The sequence below is a fragment of the Thermobia domestica genome, chromosome 5 (genome assembly GCF_964235325.1).
Source record: "Thermobia domestica chromosome 5, izTheDome1.hap1.1, whole genome shotgun sequence".
Classification (NCBI taxonomy): domain Eukaryota; kingdom Metazoa; phylum Arthropoda; class Insecta; order Zygentoma; family Lepismatidae; genus Thermobia; species Thermobia domestica.
In genome coordinates, this window is record NC_137458.1 from 206,002,940 (window position 1) to 206,023,753 (window position 20,814).

At 39.0% G+C, this 20,814-nt stretch overlaps 1 protein-coding gene across 1 annotated transcript in view; it reads right to left on the bottom strand.

Annotated features, from left to right (window-relative positions):
• LOC145685372 (glutamate-gated chloride channel alpha-like) overlaps positions 1 to 20,814 on the bottom strand; it is a 198,619-nt gene that overhangs the window by 38,206 nt on the left and 139,599 nt on the right. Inside the window, exon 9 of the mRNA XM_081757761.1 lies at positions 6,887 to 7,021. Coding sequence (XP_081613887.1) covers positions 6,887 to 7,021 — 135 coding nt within the window. The remainder of the gene's footprint in view (positions 1 to 6,886; positions 7,022 to 20,814) is intronic.

The window sequence follows — 20,814 nt, forward strand, 5'->3', positions numbered from 1 at the left end:
AATACATTCATTACCATCTCATCCGGCAATTCCATAGGCAAATCCAAAACGCGTACGCGAGTCAAAGCAGAGGCGGCGTCTGTAATTCGTACTTCACTTATCAGTCCATCACTGTGGCGGAAATTCACTGTTTCTGGGTTATTCGACATAAATACGTTAAACTTATGCACATCACCTATTTTCACATATATACAATATTCCTCATTATGCAGTTGTATGGCCGTTGCCTCAGTTAATAAGGGTGCGAAGTTCTCACTTAGCCATTTATGTATCTCAAGTGCTAATGGCCGCCTGGATCTTGTACTCTTATCGAATTCGAATTTCACAGTATTCGTACGAATATTCTGGGACATACTGATATCAATGCAGTATATGCAGTATCAACACAGAAACAAATCTGTATATCACTTCTATTTGTCTATCTATATATATATACAGATAGTGAAAGGCACTAATAGTATATCAATAACCAGTACTGCGTAGTTCAAACACTCACACCACAAAAACCGCACCAGCGACAAAGCACGTCCTCGCGGTATGAAGGCTCGTAGCTAACTCCTCTCACTCGGCTACTAGGGCCAACAGCTGTTGAGTTTTACTTTGTGCTATATGTAGGTCATGACTCGTGATCGCGATATAAACGTCATTTATTTTTCCTACATTGTTGCCAAGCGTAACCCCGTTCACAATGCCTTATGCCTAGAGTTTCGAAAATACGCCCCGTCGTCGTGATGTTCTCCCTAGAAGATGAGTTTTCTTAAATTCAGGACGTAGTTAAATCTAGCTCCTAGGTCTCCCAAAATGATTGCTTCACCTCATCCCATGGAAATCATCAGGCAATCCAAAGAATTAAATACAAAGAAATAAGTTATTGTTTTCTATCTGTTGGTCAGTTCCATGGAGATGAAGCGACATGCAATGAATATAAAATTAATAACTATATAAATCTACTTATATGCTATGAACAATTTTGCACAATTCGGTGCTATAACCCTTTCCTACCGTATCCGCACATTTGTGTGAGTAGCTTTGCTGTATTATACAAGCGAAAAGTTTACATTTTTCACGCTCATTACGGCTTCGATCGATAGTGCGAGGTCCGCACTACGAATTTAATTTGTTTCTTTGTTGCAATTTAGCAAACCATGTGGACTTTGAAGAGTTTCATTCAGCTGAACTGAAGACGGCATGGCTTAAAAATATTTATATTTTTTTAACTTCTTTGCTGTTTCGATATTTGATGTCACTGTATTTTATGACTTAATTGTCTAAAGAATTTTAATATGTTAACAATGTATAGAACAATGTAGTTAATTTGTTCTATAGTATGTAATTTAGAAGAAAAATACAAGTAGCACGATCGTACGGGTTAGGCTTTATTTCTCGTTTTGTAAATAATATTATCGACAGAAGCGCTAGATTCTTCTTGAGCCTTTTCATCAAATATAGCGTGATAAAAATACTTAAATATACTGTAATTTTGGATAATGTTTTAATTCTATGTACACACTTCATGCAAAGAGAGGTTAATTCTCTTCAAAATTTTCCTGGCCCGATATCAAGTCAATTTTTATGTGTACAAAGTATTGGCTTGAGAATGTTTTGCAATAAAATTTTTATGTCGCTCGACAATTAATGGCTATCACCGACCTCTCTTAATTCCCATTTTACAGAGGTTGTTCAGCCTACGTTTGGCCGATTTCGTTCCTTACCTCTCCCGGGCAGAATGGACTCACCCGACCTGGCTCGTGGCGTCCTGCAGTGTTGTGCAGTGGCTTCCTCGTAACGGAGTTGTTTTTCCGCCCGAACGACAATAACACACAAAACAGCACCATTGTTGTGAGTGTTGTGTTAAATTTGTTTCCAAGTGTGTGGGTTTCCGCTCTGTGATCAAAATGCCGTTCAAACTAAGCCGGTTTTGGGAAGGCTATGTTGAGGCTCTTTATGACACCCACTTTAGTGTTTCTGTCATTAGAAAACAGCGCAAGAAGAATGGTTGCAACATCAGTTTAAGTGGAATAAAATGTTATTAAAAAGTACAAGGTCAATGAAGCTCCACCATTTGGATCACCAACGAAGTTGCCTAGGAAGCGGGAATGCACCAAGGCCACCTCCACCATGCAGAGGAAACTTCACAAAATGGCAATGCAAGAAAATCCGCCAACACAAAGGTGCATGGCTAATCACCTTGACGTGTCTTTTGGGACAGTGAGCCGAACGTTACACCATGAACTCAAGCTGGAATGTCATGAAAGCTCGCGGCCATCTTCTCACGGATGCCCACCAAAAGGAACGAAAGTGTAACGCCCGGAAGCTGTACGAACGGCATCTGGCAAAACAAAGGTGGATGTACGTCGTAACGCTCGATGAAGCATGGATTTACCTTTCCGACTGCGGCAAACCGAGAGCCATCATGTACCGAGAGAAAGGCGCCAAGAGCTTCAGAACGTGAGTCTGCGTCTGTAAAGAATCCTTCCCAAAAGGGTTCATGGTCATTACTGGCTACTGTTACCGAGGTAAACTGAAGATTCCTAGCGTGGCGAAGAACTGCAAAATAAATTCGCAGTATTTTCAGGAGCAGATCATCGGACGATCTACGAGCATGAGATTCCAACAATGTACGGAAATGACTCCAATCTGGTGCTCATTCACATGGACAAGGCCTCATCACATACCTTACGATCGTCCCTCGCATTCTACAGGGAGATGGAGGAGGCAAGTGGTATACAGGTGATACCTTTCAATGAGGTACCTATTAAATCTTCAGATGCAAGTCCTATGGACTATTGTGGATTTGGATTGCTGAAGCTGGCTTTGGGAAAACGGCGTGTGACAACTGCGGAACGACTTTGGAAAGCTGTTCAAGGGAAATGGGACAAGATTCCCCTCCCAGTTATTCAGAGAAGCCTATTACAGTGGAAATTACGTTGTCGGGCTATTGTTAGGAACCAAGGGAAATACATCGAGCACTTACGGACCTGGCGCCATGGATTCTTCTAAATTTTTAGGTAAGTCGAAATTGGCCAAATGTACAACAACTCTCTGACTGAACAACCTCTGTAGTTTACTTTGTACATATTTAATTGAATATAATTTGATCAGATATTATTTCACTTTATGCCATTTAGTAGACTATGAGTTCCTTTGGTGACAACTAAAAAATAGTAGAATTTGACATTCTGAATGGCAATACCTTGCAGCAAAGCTATTAAATTACACAGTAATCTCGTTTTTTTCGTAGGACTGTCTTATATTGACGTCATACAATTATTAGATGAATCAGATACCAGCGACTTGTCCAGCGAGTACAATGATAAATGACCTTGAAGACATAGATCAAGAACAGGGCTAGATTAATCCATTTGGTGGTCCGGGGCTTCAAAAAATGTGACCCTGCTGACTTCACCAAACACATTTCTGTGAAAGTACAGTAGGAAAGTTAAGGGAATATGTTTCATAGTTTGGTGATATTTTATGACGATGATTGTATCTTTATGATTCTTTTTAGATAGTCAATTGAGATTTTGATCATTGTGTAAGCCCCTGTCCATCTGCAGGCCCGGGGCTATATCCCCCCTAAGTCCCTCCTTAATCTGGCTCTGATCAAGAATGTGCTCTAGAAATAGATAAACGTGATGTGGATTCGAAAAGAGTTGTTGATGAATCCTGTATAAACACTAAGGCAGATTGTTCTCCGCAGAGGAGATTTTTTTAAAGAAAATGCTACATACCATCCAACAGATCTGTAGCAGATAAGCGTTATGACGGATATGATCATTTGCCAACAGTAAATGACATGCAATCGCCAAGAATGTGTAAACCGGAAGGATGTAACAGCAGAACAAAGACCCGATGTGAAAAATGTGATTGTTACTTGTGTTTGTCGAAAGAAAAGAACTGCTTCAAATCTTTTAACGTCAGGTAAAGCTATTCAAATGTTCAAATTACTAAGATAAAAATAAGACCGTATAAAAACATTTCATTATGGCATTTGAGGTACTTACAGTAGTTCTAAAATAATAACCCAGAAGCAAAAATGTACTTTTTTTTTAGTATTTTAATAAACAAATCATTTCGTGTAATGGATATCAATTTACTAACATCTAACGAGCACAAATCGAGGGTCTACTATTTTGAAGGATACTACAAATGCAACCAAACCCGCACACTCGTACGGATCTATTATTTTGATTTCTGGCGCAATTAAAACCTAACACGCAAAATTGTGCGGGCCCACTTTCTTAGAACCTACGATGCATCCATGCAATTTTTCACAAAAATATTCTATACATGTTTCATGTAGTATGGAAAAACCGGTTTTATGGAAATAATCTAAGAATTTCTACTCCCGTGCGGAAAGGGATAAAATGTTATATTTAACTTTTACTATAATAAAAAATACCAGGTGTTCAGAAAGTAACTATGCAGTGCCATGTTGTGTGCTAAGTGATGACTGATATGATTGTCAATTAGTAATTCAACTGTGTCTTCAAGTGCAAGGAGATCATTTCCAGCATCTCTTATAACTTCCATGACATTAAAGTTTAGCTCCGAGTTAATTACAGTTGTTTAAAGTGGTTTATGGAAAATAAAATATGGCAAGTTATGAACTGCATAGTTACTTTCTGAACACCCTGTACAAACTGACTTGATTCGGAATAGACAGTAGCGTAGCCAGGATGTGTGTTTGGGGGGGGCCCAAGTGCTGTTATAGGTACATATAGAAAAATTACAAACAAAAAAAATATATAAACATAGATATATATAAAAAATTACAAACATCAAAGTACCAAAGTACATTGTCGGACCTCTTTGGGGGGGGCCGGCCCCTCCGGCCCCCCCCCTTCCCTACGCCACTGGGAACAGACCTAAAATCAATTTCTTCCTTAATGTTTTACTTCCACCGAATATAAAGCTCAATATTAATTTTATAAATTTAACTCAATGAACAAGAATAAGGATATAGTCGAATAAACTTTATGGCTTCGACTTTAATAATTAATAAGCGGAGAATGATTGGTGAAGAAAGAAGAAATAGGATCCTATAATTCGTAAAGTAATAATATAGTATAAGAGGTTTCAGCTGCTCTTTCTGCTGAAACTGTGGAGACTGTGGCGCTCCACTCAAGGAAGTTGGGTACTACAAACCACTAAAATCAAGAACGAATCAAATCATTCAAAGCGCGTGAGTCTGATAGAATTAGCAAATGATACACTTAACTACTGCCAGTAGCAGACGATGCAGTTAATTACAACTCTAGCCGGTAGTGTCGCAGAGTCACTTTTGTTGCATTGTGGGAACGATTTGAATTTCCATTAGGAATATAGGGAGTGGTTCATCAGGGTAATCAGTGCTATAATTATTCCGAGATTGGGCGAAAAAAATTGGTGGAATCTTCGTTGAAATCGCTAAATAGTTTTTGTGTTAAAAAACATACACACATACAGAGTACGAGGGAGGTTAAATAATTATTGTCCCCGGCATATTTAAAATACTTTAACTGGGATGGCTGATGGGGGATATTGTAGCCTAATGTGTTAGATGCCAATATGCTAAATTTCAGAACCACAGCTGCTATATTAATATTCTTTCTTGTCGTTTCAGATGTGAGAGGTGGCACCTACCTTGAAAAAATGGAGAAAACCGAACGACGAGCTGTCATCAAGTACCTCCAAAAAAAGAGATTTAAGCCCAAAGGAGATTCATGAGAACATAATCAGTGTGTTGGGTGATGGGTCTTCGTCCTACCAGGTGGTAAAGAACTTCCATTGCGGCAGGGAAAGCTGACAAGAGGCCCCTGATGCTGGTCCTCCAACAACAGCATGCACCCCAGAAAACATTGATGCTGTGCATGATATGATTATAGCAGACAGACGAATCACGGTGCAACAGTTAGCAGACATCATGTACATCTCTGTAGGCTCAGTGGAAACCATTGAGCATGAACACTTGGGATTCAGAAAGGTGTCAGCGCGATGGGTACCCAAAATGTTATTTCGTGAAAATCAGAAAGACAGAGTTCGATGTTCAAGGGCTGGTTTGGAGGTTATGGGGGCAGACCTGAAACAGCTCTATGATAGATTTGTGACAGTGGATGAGACGTGGCTCCACCACTATGATCCCGAATAAAAACGACAGAGCATGGAGTGGCGATACAGCAGTTCGCCTCTCCCACGCAAGTTCAAGATGCAAGCATCAGCATGCAAGGTTATGGCCACAATTTTTTGGGATGCGAAGGGTGCTCCATATTGACTACGTGGAGGTTCGACATACTATCAAGGGGGTCTATTATGCAGCCCTAATCCCTAAGTTACGCGAAGCAATCAAGGATAAACGGCGCGGGATCTTGCAGCGAACAGTGCTCTTCCACCAAGATAATGCTCCGGCCTACAAAAGCCATCTTACAGGTGCCGCAATCCATGCTGCTGGTTTTAATGTGTTGGAACATCCTCCCTAGCCACCCGACCTCGCCCCTAGTGACTTTCATTTGTTCCCAAAGTTGAAGGAGCCCCTCAAGGGGAAGAAGTGCATTACTATGAAAGGAGACTTTTTTTGGAAAAATAATACTGCTTATAGGTCAGGGACAATAATTATTGAACCATTCTCGTACATTATTATTACATTAATTAATTCATCAAACTTAAGTTAGATCCATTTTCTGCTCCAAGACTATGTGAAACGTAGATCCGGAGCATATGAGCTCCTACTGGGAATTGAATTCGGATCTCCCTTGCTGAAATCATGTTTGACCATGAATGAGTTTACTACCTTTTTGTATTAGTATATATCAGCTGTACAGTATTACATCTGTCGTTTGAATGTAAAGTGAAAGAGTTCTTAAACAGGAGTATAGTGTAAAAGTATAGTTTAAAAGTCTGAGCTCACCTGGAGACGTCAAATCTCCTGTTTTAAACCTACACTTAAAGCTAGGAAGTTCCAGATCTGTGGATCCCCAGGTACTGTTTTTCATTTTAAGAGGCGAATTATTCCACTGCAGTGTTAAAAGCTTTGAAGGTATATCTGAAAAAAAAAAATCAATTGTTACAGGGTTATACAGTAATTTAAGGTAGTAGTATCCCAAGTATTAATACTAATAAAACTATTTTATTAAATAAAACCATACATTTGGGCCCTGTATGTAGAAGATACAGGTATTATAGTAATATTACCAGAAATACCCGCTCTTCGCATGAGGTTAATGAAAAACACTTGAAAGGCATACACATTTCTTGTTTCAAGAACTCGCTGAATTAAGTTTAAAATTAGTTGAGTTGTATAAAATGCTCAAGAAATTCTCCTAAGTGACTTTCTCTAGCTTTAAGAGTTATCTAAAGCAGTCTTCAGCATTAAAAAAAGCCTGTAGAATCATCTCATTCCACACAAATTGTTAGACAAATAGTGAATCACCTCTGCCTTCGAAATGAATTATCTTAACTCAACCTTTAACTGCTTTTGAAAAACTCGAGACCTAGTTAAATTGTTTTCTCCGTATATTCATCCTATTCCACAGATATTGATAACGTTCCTACCGGAACGAGTTTTTTTCTCGTACTTGCTACAAAATGACTTCGCTCGAAATCGATGCTTAGCTAAAATCTTTTCTCACACCTGAAAACTGCATCCCATTACCTTGAAATGTAATAACAAACTGAAATGTAGGCTATTCTCGTTTCGTAAAGGTTATTACTAAAATTACTAGCTCCTCTCTTCAAATGAATTTACCCAAAATCACCTATAAATAACTTTACCCACTCTCGATATTTATTATTTGCTAAGTCGCTTTCTGGAACTCGAGAACAGGCAATTTATTAAAGTTGTCACAAAAAGTAATTTTATCCGAATTGCCTCCTGGATGACTTCATTTAAACGTATAGACGTAACAGTCTCACTTTGTCACATCTGGAAACGATAGACTCACACAGTGTCATGAAAATTGCCAATCAAATTTCGGTAATTCATACACGTTTGACTATAGTCAGTTGCGCTTTCTGCTCTTATGCCACCAAATTGAATTCATGCAAAGAAATGATATGATTCATACTTTGCAGGAACATAAATTCCCAAAATACCAAATTTATCACTCCTACAGGGTTCAAAGTTAGGTCCGAAAATTTTAAAGAAGTTCAAAATTTAGGTCTGAAAAATTTAAAGAAGAAATCATTTCCCCCTTGTCTGGTTTTCTATGTCACCATATTAAATTTGTGCAAGTGAGTAACGATTTTGTATCGTCTTTCTAACAAAAAAAAAAAAAAAAAAGGAAAATTAAAAAGAAAGAAAAGGAAAAAAATAAGAAGAGAGAAAGGAAACGGTAGCTATCAAATTCCATGCTGTTACTGCCGGCTTTTACGGAGAAAGAATTATAATCCACGAAACACGTAGCGTGTGCTAACAATCCAACATATACTATATAGCACTTACTTAATAACATCATATAAAATTTACTTGCTCTTTTTCTCCTGTAACTATTTACTTACCCTATCTCGTAAATGCATTTTCAATTCTGATTCTTTTATATTATAACTTAAAACTTATAATTTAATTAATTCTATTGGAAGAAATGACTTAAAAATAGAAGAAATTGTAGATAGAGATATTGAGTAATTTTGTGAGTAATATGAATGCTTTTATGTGAAAAGGAGAGGAAGGTAATATAGCTAAAACGAAATGAAATTTGTGTGTAAACTTACGTCAACAAAATTAATTTGTAATGGGAAACATATGGTTCAAAACTAGTGGAAATGGAAAGAAAAATGAAATTTAATTAAGAATGATAAAACTTTCAAAATAACAGTAGAGATACGAATAGAGTTGAGCTGAAGCATGGGCATACCAAAATTTACAAGAAAGCAGAGAATACACATCTGATCATATTTAGTTTTACAGATGTTTCGAAGCAGAGAATGAAATTACTTCCGATGGGCGCGTTGTTAAATTGAAGGAAGCACAATGGTGTCGCTTTAACCAACGGATTTTGAAACTCATTAGAACACTAGAATCGAAAGAAATTGGCATAATACAGTACGTTAATACAATGTCTCACTGCATTTCAATTAGATGTGATTAGTTATTTGGTGTTTTAAGTAACCTCGTTTATGGATTATGCCAACTTCACAAGTAGTTCACCTGTGTGTGTAAAAGAGTATTTGTGTTACGGCTAGGAAAAGATAAACAACAGGGACAATTTGCTAGTTAGCAGTGTATTTTGACACATACATTGTCAAGAAAGCAGTGTTGGGCAAATTTCAATTGAATTAACAATTAACAATTAATCTGTAAATTTAATTGTTAATTGCAATTAACAATTGAAATAAGTAATGGTTAATTGTTAATTGCAGTTGGCCATTAAAAAAGGAGAATCAATTGCAATTGATCAATTGATTGAAAGTAATTGCAGTGGAAAGTAATTGCAATTGAATTCTGTAATTCAATTGCAATTGAAATTAATTGGCAATTGATTCAATTGCAATTGATTTTCACAGCAATTACTTTCAATTGATTGATCAATTGCAATTGATTTTCACTGATTAATTTTCAACATTGTAGTTCAGAGAGGGTGTGTGGCAATGAAAACTTTAGCCACGACCAATTGACTCACAACCCGTCGTGACCCACGACCCACCGTGACCCACTCTGACCCACCACCCACAATAAACCACTCTTACCCACTGTGACCCACAGACCTACCAAAACCCATTATCATGAACTCTGACCCATGATTCACGCCCTCTTCTCTACTGACTAAAGAGTTTAAACTTGTAATAAAACAAGCCTATAAAATTATCACTCATCGGAGTTTGAATTTCTACGATCAATCGCTCAAGCAGCGCACTAATACAATAACCGCGGATCTGACCTTTCTAATATAAATAAAATAGAGTTTGTTCGTGTGTCTGTCTGTCTATCTTTGTGCGGCCTGTGGACGAGACGAGTGGACCGAAAATTTTCAAAATTTGGTCACGGGTAGCTTGGTCTAGGCCCCAGACCAAGACGAATTTTTTTTTTTTAATTCCTTACTAGGGGGTCTCCATGGGACGTTTACTGGGACCGGCCTGGAGACCAGAAAAGTCGACCGAGAGTTACCAAATTTTGGTAAAAGATACCTTGGTCCAGGTCCCACACCAAGGCAAAGAGTTTTAAACAAAATTCGAACCAGGGGGTCTCAGGGGGGCGTTTACTGGGACATGTAAAAGTAGAACGATATCAGTGTCGATTTCATAGTTTTCGCGGTCGCTGAGATCAATGGTGAAACTCCGATCGCATTAACTTCCAAATTCACCGTATTCGGCTGCGGGCCGTGGGTCAACGGAGGGGGGGGGGGAATACAGAAACGTAAAAGTAATCCAAAATGACCGATATTAGTGTCAAATCCATAGTTTTCGGGATAGCTGAGCTCAATGGTGAAACTCAAGACCGCGTTTACTTTCATATTTAGCCCCCATCAGCTAAGAAAGGGGGGCATTATAAAGGGGATCAAGAGACACGTAAAAATAATCCACAATGACCGAAGTCAAATCCGTAGTTTTCGCGGTGGCTGAGATCAATGGTGATACTTTCATTAGCGATGATTTTCAAATTTAGCCACCATTGTATGCGGGCCTTGCGTCACCAGAGGGGGGGAATTGCGAGACATGTAAAAATAATCGAAAATGACCGATATTAATGTCAAACCCATAGTTTTCGGGATAGCTGAGCTCAATGGTGAAACTCAAGACGGCGTTTACTTTCATATTTAGCCCCCATCAGCTAAGAAAGGGGGCATTATAAAGGGGATCAAGAGACACGTAAAAATAATCCACAATGACCGAAGTCAAATCCGTAGTTTTCGCGGTGGCTGAGATCAATGGTGATACTTTCATTAGCGATGATTTTCAAATTTAGCCACCATTGTATGCGGGCCGGGAGTCACCGGGGGTGGGGAATTGCGAGACATGTAAAAATAATGGAAAATGACCGATGTTAGTGTCAAATCCATAGTTTTTGCTGTCGCTGAGATGAATGGTGATACTTCCACAGGCGTTGACTTCCAAATACAGCCCCCACCGGCTGTGCGCCAGAGGCATTGTTTTTTTCAAAATTGGAACCAGAGGATTATAGGGACTTTTACCGGCATATGTAAAAAGTAGTAGAAAATGGCAGATGTTATTGTCACATTCATAGTTTTCGCCGTATTGGTTGGGGGTTGGTGGGGGCCACCCAGACGTATAGTGACACTCCCGATAGTGTATACGTTCAAATAAAGCCCCCATCGGCCTTCCCAATGAAAACAAATGTACGTTGTTGGATATATATTCACACAAAATATATCCAATTTTAGAAATGTTTCTTAATTGTTCTCCCGTTGTTCAGTTCGTTTACATTGATATTTTATCTGATCCATGCAAAGAACGGGCATAACAGCTAGTACGAAATGGTAAAGTGTTTGTTATGGAACAAATTACAATGCATTCAATTATATAGATAATAATTATAATTAATAATTATTTCCTTGTTGAATTATAGATACTTTTCAGTGGAAAACTAAATAAAATTTAAAAGTTCCAAATCAACGTAAAGGAAAAATGTATAAAATTTTCCATATAATTAAGTTTACAAACTTAAATGGAAATTTAGCTTAAGTACATAGAAATTTGTTGTGTCGTTTTGTGCGCTATTTCCTCGTTTTCTGCGTCACCGGAAATGGGTCAATGTTATCCTACAAATATGGCGGAACAAGTTAATGCGAAAAGAAGGACTATGAAATTTGGTAGTGGCGGAGCAGTGTGTCATTTTCGTCCCACATTCGAGGCCCATTTTGACCGTCTTCCAGTGACGCACAAAACGTCGAAATACGCGCACAAAAGGGTACGCGATGTGAAATTAACGACCTCGAAATGTGATAGTGGCGGAACAGTGGGTCATTTTCGTCCCATCTTGGAAGCCCATTTTGACCCACTTCTGGTGACGCACAAAACGTGGAAATGGGGGCACGAAACAGCACGAAAATTCAGTAGTCGATGCAAAAGGAAGGACCTCGAAATTCGGTAGTGGAGGAGAAGTGGGTCATTTTCGTCCCACCTTCGAGGCCCATTTTGACCGTCTTCCAGTGACGCACAAAATGTCCAAATAGTCGCACAAAAGGGTACGCGGTGTGAAATTAACGACCTCGAAATTCGATAGTAGCGGAACTCTTGGTCATTTTCGTCCCACCTTGGGGACTCATTTTAACCCACTTCCCATGACGCACAAAACGGAAGTAGACGCACAAAACGACAGAAAACGATGTGAAGGAAACGACCTCGAAATTCATTGGTGGCGGAAGTGCAATAATTTGCTCCGCCATATTTGTAGGTCCATTTTGACCCACTTCCGGTGATGCACAAAATGTGGGAATAGGCGCACAAAGCGACACAAAACACGCACAAAAGATGCAAAACAAAGTACCTCGAAATTCGTTGGTGGTGGAACAAGTTAATGACGCCGTGAGCACCAATATAAGTATATACTGTAGTTCTTACCAGGGGGCGCGGTGGGTCAGTGGTAGAGCGTTCACCTCCGATGCTTGAGATCCCTGGTTCGATCCCAGCTCGCGCAGTGTGGACTTTGTGGTGGACAAACACCGTGCTCGTGGATTTTCTCGGGGTTCTCCCGTTTCCTCCCACTTTCTTCATTTCATTCATTTCCCATCATCACCGTCTCCTTTAGCCTAACCGGCATAAACGTGGGACGTAAAACTAAAGATTTCATATCATTTTTTGTAGTTCTTACCATCAAGGCTGAGAACTGCACGGTCCAATTTTTTTAGCCAAAGTAGAAGCCCAACCGTGATAGTGATGTCAACCGGCCCGGCTCGGTTCAACTGAGCGTACAGCTTGAGCTGGCTTGGTTGGGATTACCCATCGACTGGGCTCAATTGAGCCAATGGCTTGAACCAGCTCCGTTGAAACGAGTCCATAGGCTGGGTTCGAGTTAGCTTAACTGAGCCAATGGCTCGAACCGGCTCGGTTGGGGTAAGCAATCAGCTCGGTTCGGTTTGGCTCGTGTAAGCCTTTGGCTCGAGTTGGCTCGGTTGGATGAGCTGTTGGCTCGGCTCAATTCTCGGTTCGGCTCGATAAGTGAATGAGCTATGAGCGAGCCGCTTGAGTCGTTGACAACCCAAAACCCGGGTCGAGCAGTTTTAAACATGTTTGGCTGGAGCCCCATAACTTCTAACAATTTTTGGCTCGAGCCCGAATACTTGCTCCTTCTGAACTCAAACCAAGAACCTCGTGACCGATGTCCTTGCCTCCTGAAGATTTCTTGACTACCGAGATCGACAGTTAACTAATTTTTAGTATTCCGATACAAACCGCCTATATTCCATATTTATACAGGTACACGGTGTTATAATAATAATTAGTTATAGTAGTAGTAGTATCATTGATAATTATATTGTCTATGTAGGATACTTGAAGATAGTAGCACTTGGAACTACAGAAAGGATTTAGCTCGAATTGGTTCGACTCGACTGGAAACTCGATCCGAATTCGAGTCGAGTTGGGGGAATTTTTTCGAGCCGAGATCTCGAGTCGAACTCAAAGATGTCTGCTTCGAGTCGAGTCGAGTTTTAAAGAAAACTCACTCGAACTCGCTCGTGCTCATTCCTATTGTATGCATGACGGGCATATAGAGTTCTTTCGAGGGGAATAGAACCATAAACATAATATATTTAAAAAATACTTAGTTTCACGGCTTTCTTCCCAGGAGGGAAAGGGATGTAACAAGTGGACAATACAATATACACACACGAAACAGCACGAAAATTCAGTAGTCGATGCAAAAGGAAGGACCTCGAAATTCGGTAGTGGAGGAGAAGTGGGTCATTTTCGTCCCACCTTCGAGGCCCATTTTGACCGTCTTCCAGTGACGCACAAAATGTCGAAATAGTCGCACAAAAGGGTACGCGGTGTGAAATTAACGACCTCGAAATTCGATAGTAGCGGAACTCTTGGTCATTTTCGTCCCACCTTGGGGACTCATTTTAACCCACTTCCCATGACGCACAAAACGGAAGTAGACGCACAAAACGACAGAAAACGATGTGAAGGAAACGACCTCGAAATTCATTGGTGGCGGAAGTGCAATAATTTGCTCCGCCATATTTGTAGGTCCATTTTGACCCACTTCCGGTGATGCACAAAATGTGGGAATAGGCGCACAAAGCGACACAAAACACGCACAAAAGATGCAAAACAAAGTACCTCGAAATTCGTTGGTGGTGGAACAAGTTAATGACGCCGTGAGCACCAATATAAGTATATACTGTAGTTCTTACCAGGGGGCGCGGTGGGTCAGTGGTAGAGCGTTCACCTCCGATGCTTGAGATCCCTGGTTCGATCCCAGCTCGCGCAGTGTGGACTTTGTGGTGGACAAACACCGTGCTCGTGGATTTTCTCATCTTATCTTATCTTCAGTTTTAATTGCTGATTTCAATTGCAATTAACAATTACAATTAACAATTACAAGTTTCAATTGTCAATTGCAATTAACAATTGAATGTTTCAATTGCACCCTTTGCAATTGACAATTAACAATTAAAAGTTTCAATTGCCTGGTGACCAATTAACAATTAACAATTGACGAAAATTTAATTGCAAATTTCATGATTGAATTCAATTGCAATTGAAATTAATTGTCAATTACAAATTGAAATCAATTGCAATTGAAATCAATTGCAATTGATTTTCAGTGCAATTACTTTCAATTGATTGATCAATTGCAATTGATTTCAATTGATTTTGCCCAACACTGCAAGAAAGTACCGGGATTTGGTCAATAAAACACAAAATATGCATTATTGATCCAAATTTACTGTATCGCCTTCCAAGTAGGCCTCTTCCGAAATAATACACTTATGCCAAAGAATAATTCAATAATTAAAACATTTTTCAAACATTTTCCCCGGAATCGACTTCACTACTCGCGGAGAATTCACTTTGATATCTTCTATCGACTGAAAACTTGTGCCTCGAAGTGGTAATTTGATTTTTGAAAAAAAAAAAAAATAGGCCGGAGTCAGATCAGGGGAATATGGTGGTCGTTCGAGAAGATTTGTTGAGCTTTCGGCCAGAAATTCGTTCACAATTATGTGGGATGGTGCATTGGCATTAGTCTAGCGGCAACACGTTTCATGCCCAAACAATCATTATTTTAAAATAGTACGAATTGATTCGTGAGACACACAAATTTCAGCGGCTCTCTCTCTTAGGCTTAAACGACGATTTTAGTCACCATTTCCTTTACTTAGCGTAGCATTAAGTTCAGTTGATGACGTTGATAGTAGTCCAGAGCGAGGCAAATCTTCCACCACCTCTCGATCGCTTTTGAATGCACTGTACCATACATACGCAAGTATTTTTGATACAGTCAATTCACCGTAAGCCTTATGTAATATTTTCAGCGCTTCGACACACGTAATTTCATTTGCAATGCAAAATTTCAGACAGATTCTTTGTTCGATAGTTTTATCCATTGTAAAAATCGCCCACACACTTGCGATGAACTGATAAACGAAGCACTGTAAACAAACAACTGACAGATAACGCTCAAACTCCGCGTGAGAATAGAGGGCAGTTATGCTAAGGTAGCGACAAGAAGCATTTCGACGCTCCCTTTCATTGGGCTTTGTAGATGTACAATTCCCGGTACATTATTTACAGAATGCATAAATATAAATTTTTCACAGCAAAATAAAAACTATATTACTACTGGCATTGATTGTCATACATTTTAGCACCTGAACAGTTCATTTTTTTTTTCATCTCTCGAAAGCTTCGCATGAGAATTTGACCGTAGGTATGTTATTTTGTCCAGCTGGATATAATGTATCGACTGATATATGTCACATTTTCGGACATTACATAAGTTAAACAGAAATTAAAATGTAACAACAATAAATGACAATTTTAATCTATATGTCATTAATCATGGATATATTCGGCCAAGGGCGCCGATTTCTCTGTAAATTTGGGTGGCCCACTCAGACGCAGAAGGTATATAGGGCTATATGTGGATGTTAAGACAAATTGCATTCAAATTATGCCAAATATTGTATATTCATAAGTACACTAGTGGTCCCACATGAGCGTTGGGGGGCCCGAGCTCCCCGGCCCCGCCAGGATCGGCGCCCTTGCATTCGGCCGCCCAAAGGTAAAAGGAAGTAAGTATCTACGTTTTATTTGTTTTGAGAAAAACAGCAAGAAAGGTAATTTTTGATAATTACGTTACTGTTAAAGACTTTCTTTTCTTTTCGGCATCAATGAACACTAATTGTTGATATTAATACATAGTTATACTGAAAAATAAAAAAAATAATTCATCATTTTTAAAAAGCAGTTACTTCTTTTTGATTGCTACCGAACGATGTTTTCAATACTGACACACCAACGTAAAAGGAAATAAGTGCAGCTACTTCCTTTTACCATTGTTTGAAGTAATTCGAACCTCTCTAGATTTATCAATAATAAAAAGGTTTTTAAGTTTAATCAATACAATCTTACAGATTCAAAGCACAATCTTTAACGAAAGTTTAAAGAAAATGTACAATGTATTAAAAAGATATTTTAATATTGTGAATTTTGTAATAGTCTAGTTACTATCAAAGAAAAACACTTGGCAAGTTTAGGATTTCAAATGAGTTTCTCTATTTTACGGTCTTAAAACAGTTCTACAAGATGACCAGCGGAATGTCGAGCCAGAATTTCTTATAGTAGGTAGGAATTAAAGTCTGTTTTCTTGCTAATAGTATTTTCTTGTTCTCACTGTTAAAGCCTCTTGGAGTTGCATGACTTTGTGTAAAGGAATGAAAGGTCTTCTTGCGGATACCTGCCTTACTATGTTCACGTTGAGTAAAACTAGTTTTGTAGAATATGCCACTTTCTTCTTTGATGAATTTTACCTCGCAAGGAAAGGAAGTGAACTTGATTTTCTCTGCTTAACTCCACTCACCCAATCCTTGAAATCGGATACTTTCACAACTCGAGGAATGATTTTATCGGCTTTTGAAATTAAATTTTCAAATCCCTCAAAGTTATAAATTGCTTCCATTCTTTGCATTTTAGATTCGATTTTTCCGTGAACTGCATATGCGGACATAAAAGTGTGTCTAATAATAGACTGCTGTCCCCACTCTTGGTTTAATACTTGAATTAGGCATGTAAATAGAGTCCAATTCTTATTTTGACCTGCACAATATATTATCTGCCAGAAAATAATCTTCTTTCTCTGTTTCTTCAACAGAAGATGTCTCTACCGTGTGTTCTGCTTTGTAAACTTGCCAAGTTTGAGGATCGGCAGTGTATGATGATTTTTCTGCGAATTCGTCTTCGTCGACCCGAGGACCAGCTATCGCAGCAGCAATGGTTTGTTCAATTGACTCGGAACAGATCTCAACCCTAGTAGCAAGAAAGCTTTTGGCCAGTTGGCGCGTGCTTGGCTTTTGGCTTTCTACTCTTGCACTTGAAATGTGTGCTTCCATACAACCAGCCTTTTGTTGTACTTGCAAGCGATGCTTTAGACCCTTCGCAGAGCATCATAGCATCACAGGCCATTTGTTGGCTGTTGAGTATATTTTTAAAACGCTTGCGTGAAGCCTAAACGGAACACTGAATGCAAGGTTGCCCCCATGTAACTTCGTTACTGGAATTCAGCTTGCGGCATGCTTGTACGTTTTCCAATCAAACTGGATGCAAACTGGGCTGACTAGGAATTCAAGTTTACTGCAAGTGATTTGCAAGTTTTCTCTGCTCCTAGGGAAAATGTGACTCTACTGGACCTGGAGCAGATGATGGGTCTCCGTCATCAAACACTGAAACATTTATATCTTCTGTACTTGAGGTTTGATTAATTTGTTCTAGAGCTAACTTTACAAGCGAATACGCCTTCTTTCAGCTGCACAACGACTCAATATGCGCATTAAATACCAGCCGCTTCAGACAACATTTGCCTTAACAACAGAGGTAAATGAGAAGTAACTACAGTTTTAAAGGAATCTGATTAACAAATTTCACTTACTTCCATTTACCATTCAAAATGGTTTTGACTCGGCGGGTACAAGAACTAGTTGCGTTTCTTTGTCTTGCTTCCTTCCATTTAGTCTCATCATATTAGTAAGTAGATTGAAGCAAGTGAGCTCTAGATGTCGACTGCTAGGTTTGGTAGAAAGAAGTTAAAGCTAAGCGAAAGAACATCTTACCTGAGCTTAACAAAGGAACTAAGGATTTAGTGACCAAGCGATTTAATTTTGTTGCAACATATTATAGGCGCCATTATAACAGAAATATAGCCCTTGTAAAGCACTCCTAGAGAGAACCATTAATCTATCATTCAAAAAATAAAAAATAAACACACTGCTTGGAACCACAAGCGTTCTTGATGAGGTTAGAAAACGCTTGAGTTCTATTGGAGTGACAGTAACTGCACTGTCCATATCTCAGGAGGTACAAGGCATGCGATCTATTATTACAACCATTGTGAAACCCATTTAGGATCCCCAAAACCTACCCGACATAGTTAACACATTGAAGAGTCAAATTGAGACGCTTTAATCGTTTTCATCTACCCACACTAGAGAACCTAACCACAATACAAGATGTCTTAACAGAGATACAAAATGAACTTAAGTAGGGCATTCAGAAACACTCCAAGTTTATATCGGTTCATGGAATGAACAAACTTGTATCTGCACTAGAAGGTCTGGAAGATCGTGCACAGATGCACGGCAAATATTGAGAAGTGCCTCGACGAGCTCAACACGTATTACACTAGCATTAAGAACATACTTGCCACCTTACATATAAATAAACTCACATAAACGATTTCTGAACCGTACAAATGAAACTGACTCCCATATCAGGCATAACAGACTTAAGGATTATACAAGAGAGTGTAGAACTTGGTCACTGCGACTAATCTCAGCGAACGTGAAGCCAAACTCCACAGCAATATCAGTACAAAGCTTGCTGTGTTGAAAACTTAGCTCAAGAACAAAATCTACTGGGGTTTCTACAATAAAGTAAACGAATTTAAAACTGAGATGAAAAGTTTATAAAGCCTACAAATATATAAGCTATTTTCAATACCTCACAAGAAACAATATACTAAAGCGCTATTGAGTGGTGGTTTTATATATCTGATATAAATACTCCCTTTTTGAAATCCATCTTCAGGGCAAGGTGAAGTTTATAGATTGAAAAGAAAGGACAAAGAGTTCTCTCCTTTGAAATCCACAACCGAAAGGATCATTTGATATAACATAACACTTAGTATACACGACGATTAGGAGTTAAATTTCTGGGCTGTCGGCATCTAAGGATACTTAGCCCTTCACATATATGAGGGATGACGTCCCTCAGCCAGCACACTATCACATGAAAGGGAAGGAAGAAAGGATTGGGGAAGGAAGGAAGCAGCCTGGTACCACTAGGTTAGGTACTATCCAGGCATTTGCTTGGTGTGAATGAGGGAAACTCAGGAAAAACCTCATTCAAAATGATTGGCCTGAAAAAGCTGTTACACTTTTTTGACCGATTTTTCCCACTGGGAATCGAACCCGGGACCGTTCGCAGCAAAGGCGAGAGCATTAGTGACTACGTCACGCGGGGCTGCAGTGTACATGACGAATCTCGAACGACAAACTCTTTATTGAAATAAGATATGAACTGAATGAATTCAACCCCATCTAGGTTATAAAATTTTTCTATGGAGCAAAAGGTTTTTACATGCATAGCAATTAACATGTTATTAATAACTAAACTAACATGTCGATGATATCTCACTATGCTCTCAATACGTTAACAAATCGTTGATGTGTTACATGGAACAAATAGATGGGATTATCTTATAGCACCTGCTATAAGCAAAGGCATCAATGGATGGTTGATTTGATGGAAATGAATTGAGGCCCTGTGAAATATCTCGCAAAATTAAGTAGAAGTTATTACACCTGCTTGCTGTTATCACACATTCAGAAAAATAAAAGTGGCAAGGAAGTTAGTAATGCTTTTCGTTCAGTGGCCAAGAAGCAAACCGACTGTCGAAACACTTGTAGGCTGAGCAAGGGTGTGAGTTCTGCAACTCAGATTTCATCAAGCTTATATAGAACTAGAACATGAAGCGCTATTCAACTAGAACTAACTAAAAGCAACCATTATTGAACGCTCCAATCGCACAGTGCATGAAGAAGTACACCCTCAGAGAGCGATTAAGCAACCCTTCATACAAATTTAAACACACTGCTTGAAACCACACGCTTTCTTGATGAGGTTAGAGAACGCTTGAGTTCCACTGAGGGGACAGTAACTGCACCACCCATATCTCAGGAAGTACAAGCCATGCGATCTATTATCATAATTATTATGAAATCAGTGGTAATGATTTGAACTACAAGACAATTAAAATGGTAAGATATACTACAAGAGATCTTAACCATTTATAGCCATACAAAACACAATAGAATTAAAATAAGACCATTAGACATAGGCTAACAACACAAAAAGGTAAATCGTGGCTAGAGTATACTACCAGTTTTTCATCTCCGGCTAACCCCAATAGTCAAGGTTTAAGCTTAAAGTTGGTGACTACATTAGGGTCAGTAAAATCAAGCAAAAATTTGAGAGAGACTTCAAACGAAGTGACTCTCTGAAATCTTGCAAGCTAGGGTTATTCCGATCAATCTTCCAATGTATTATTTAAAAGAACTCTGGTGATGAACTCATAGCAGGACGGTTTTATGAACCTGAGCTAATGTGACACCTAGCTCATTGAGAAGGAGTTACTCAGAAAGAAAGCCATGTCATACA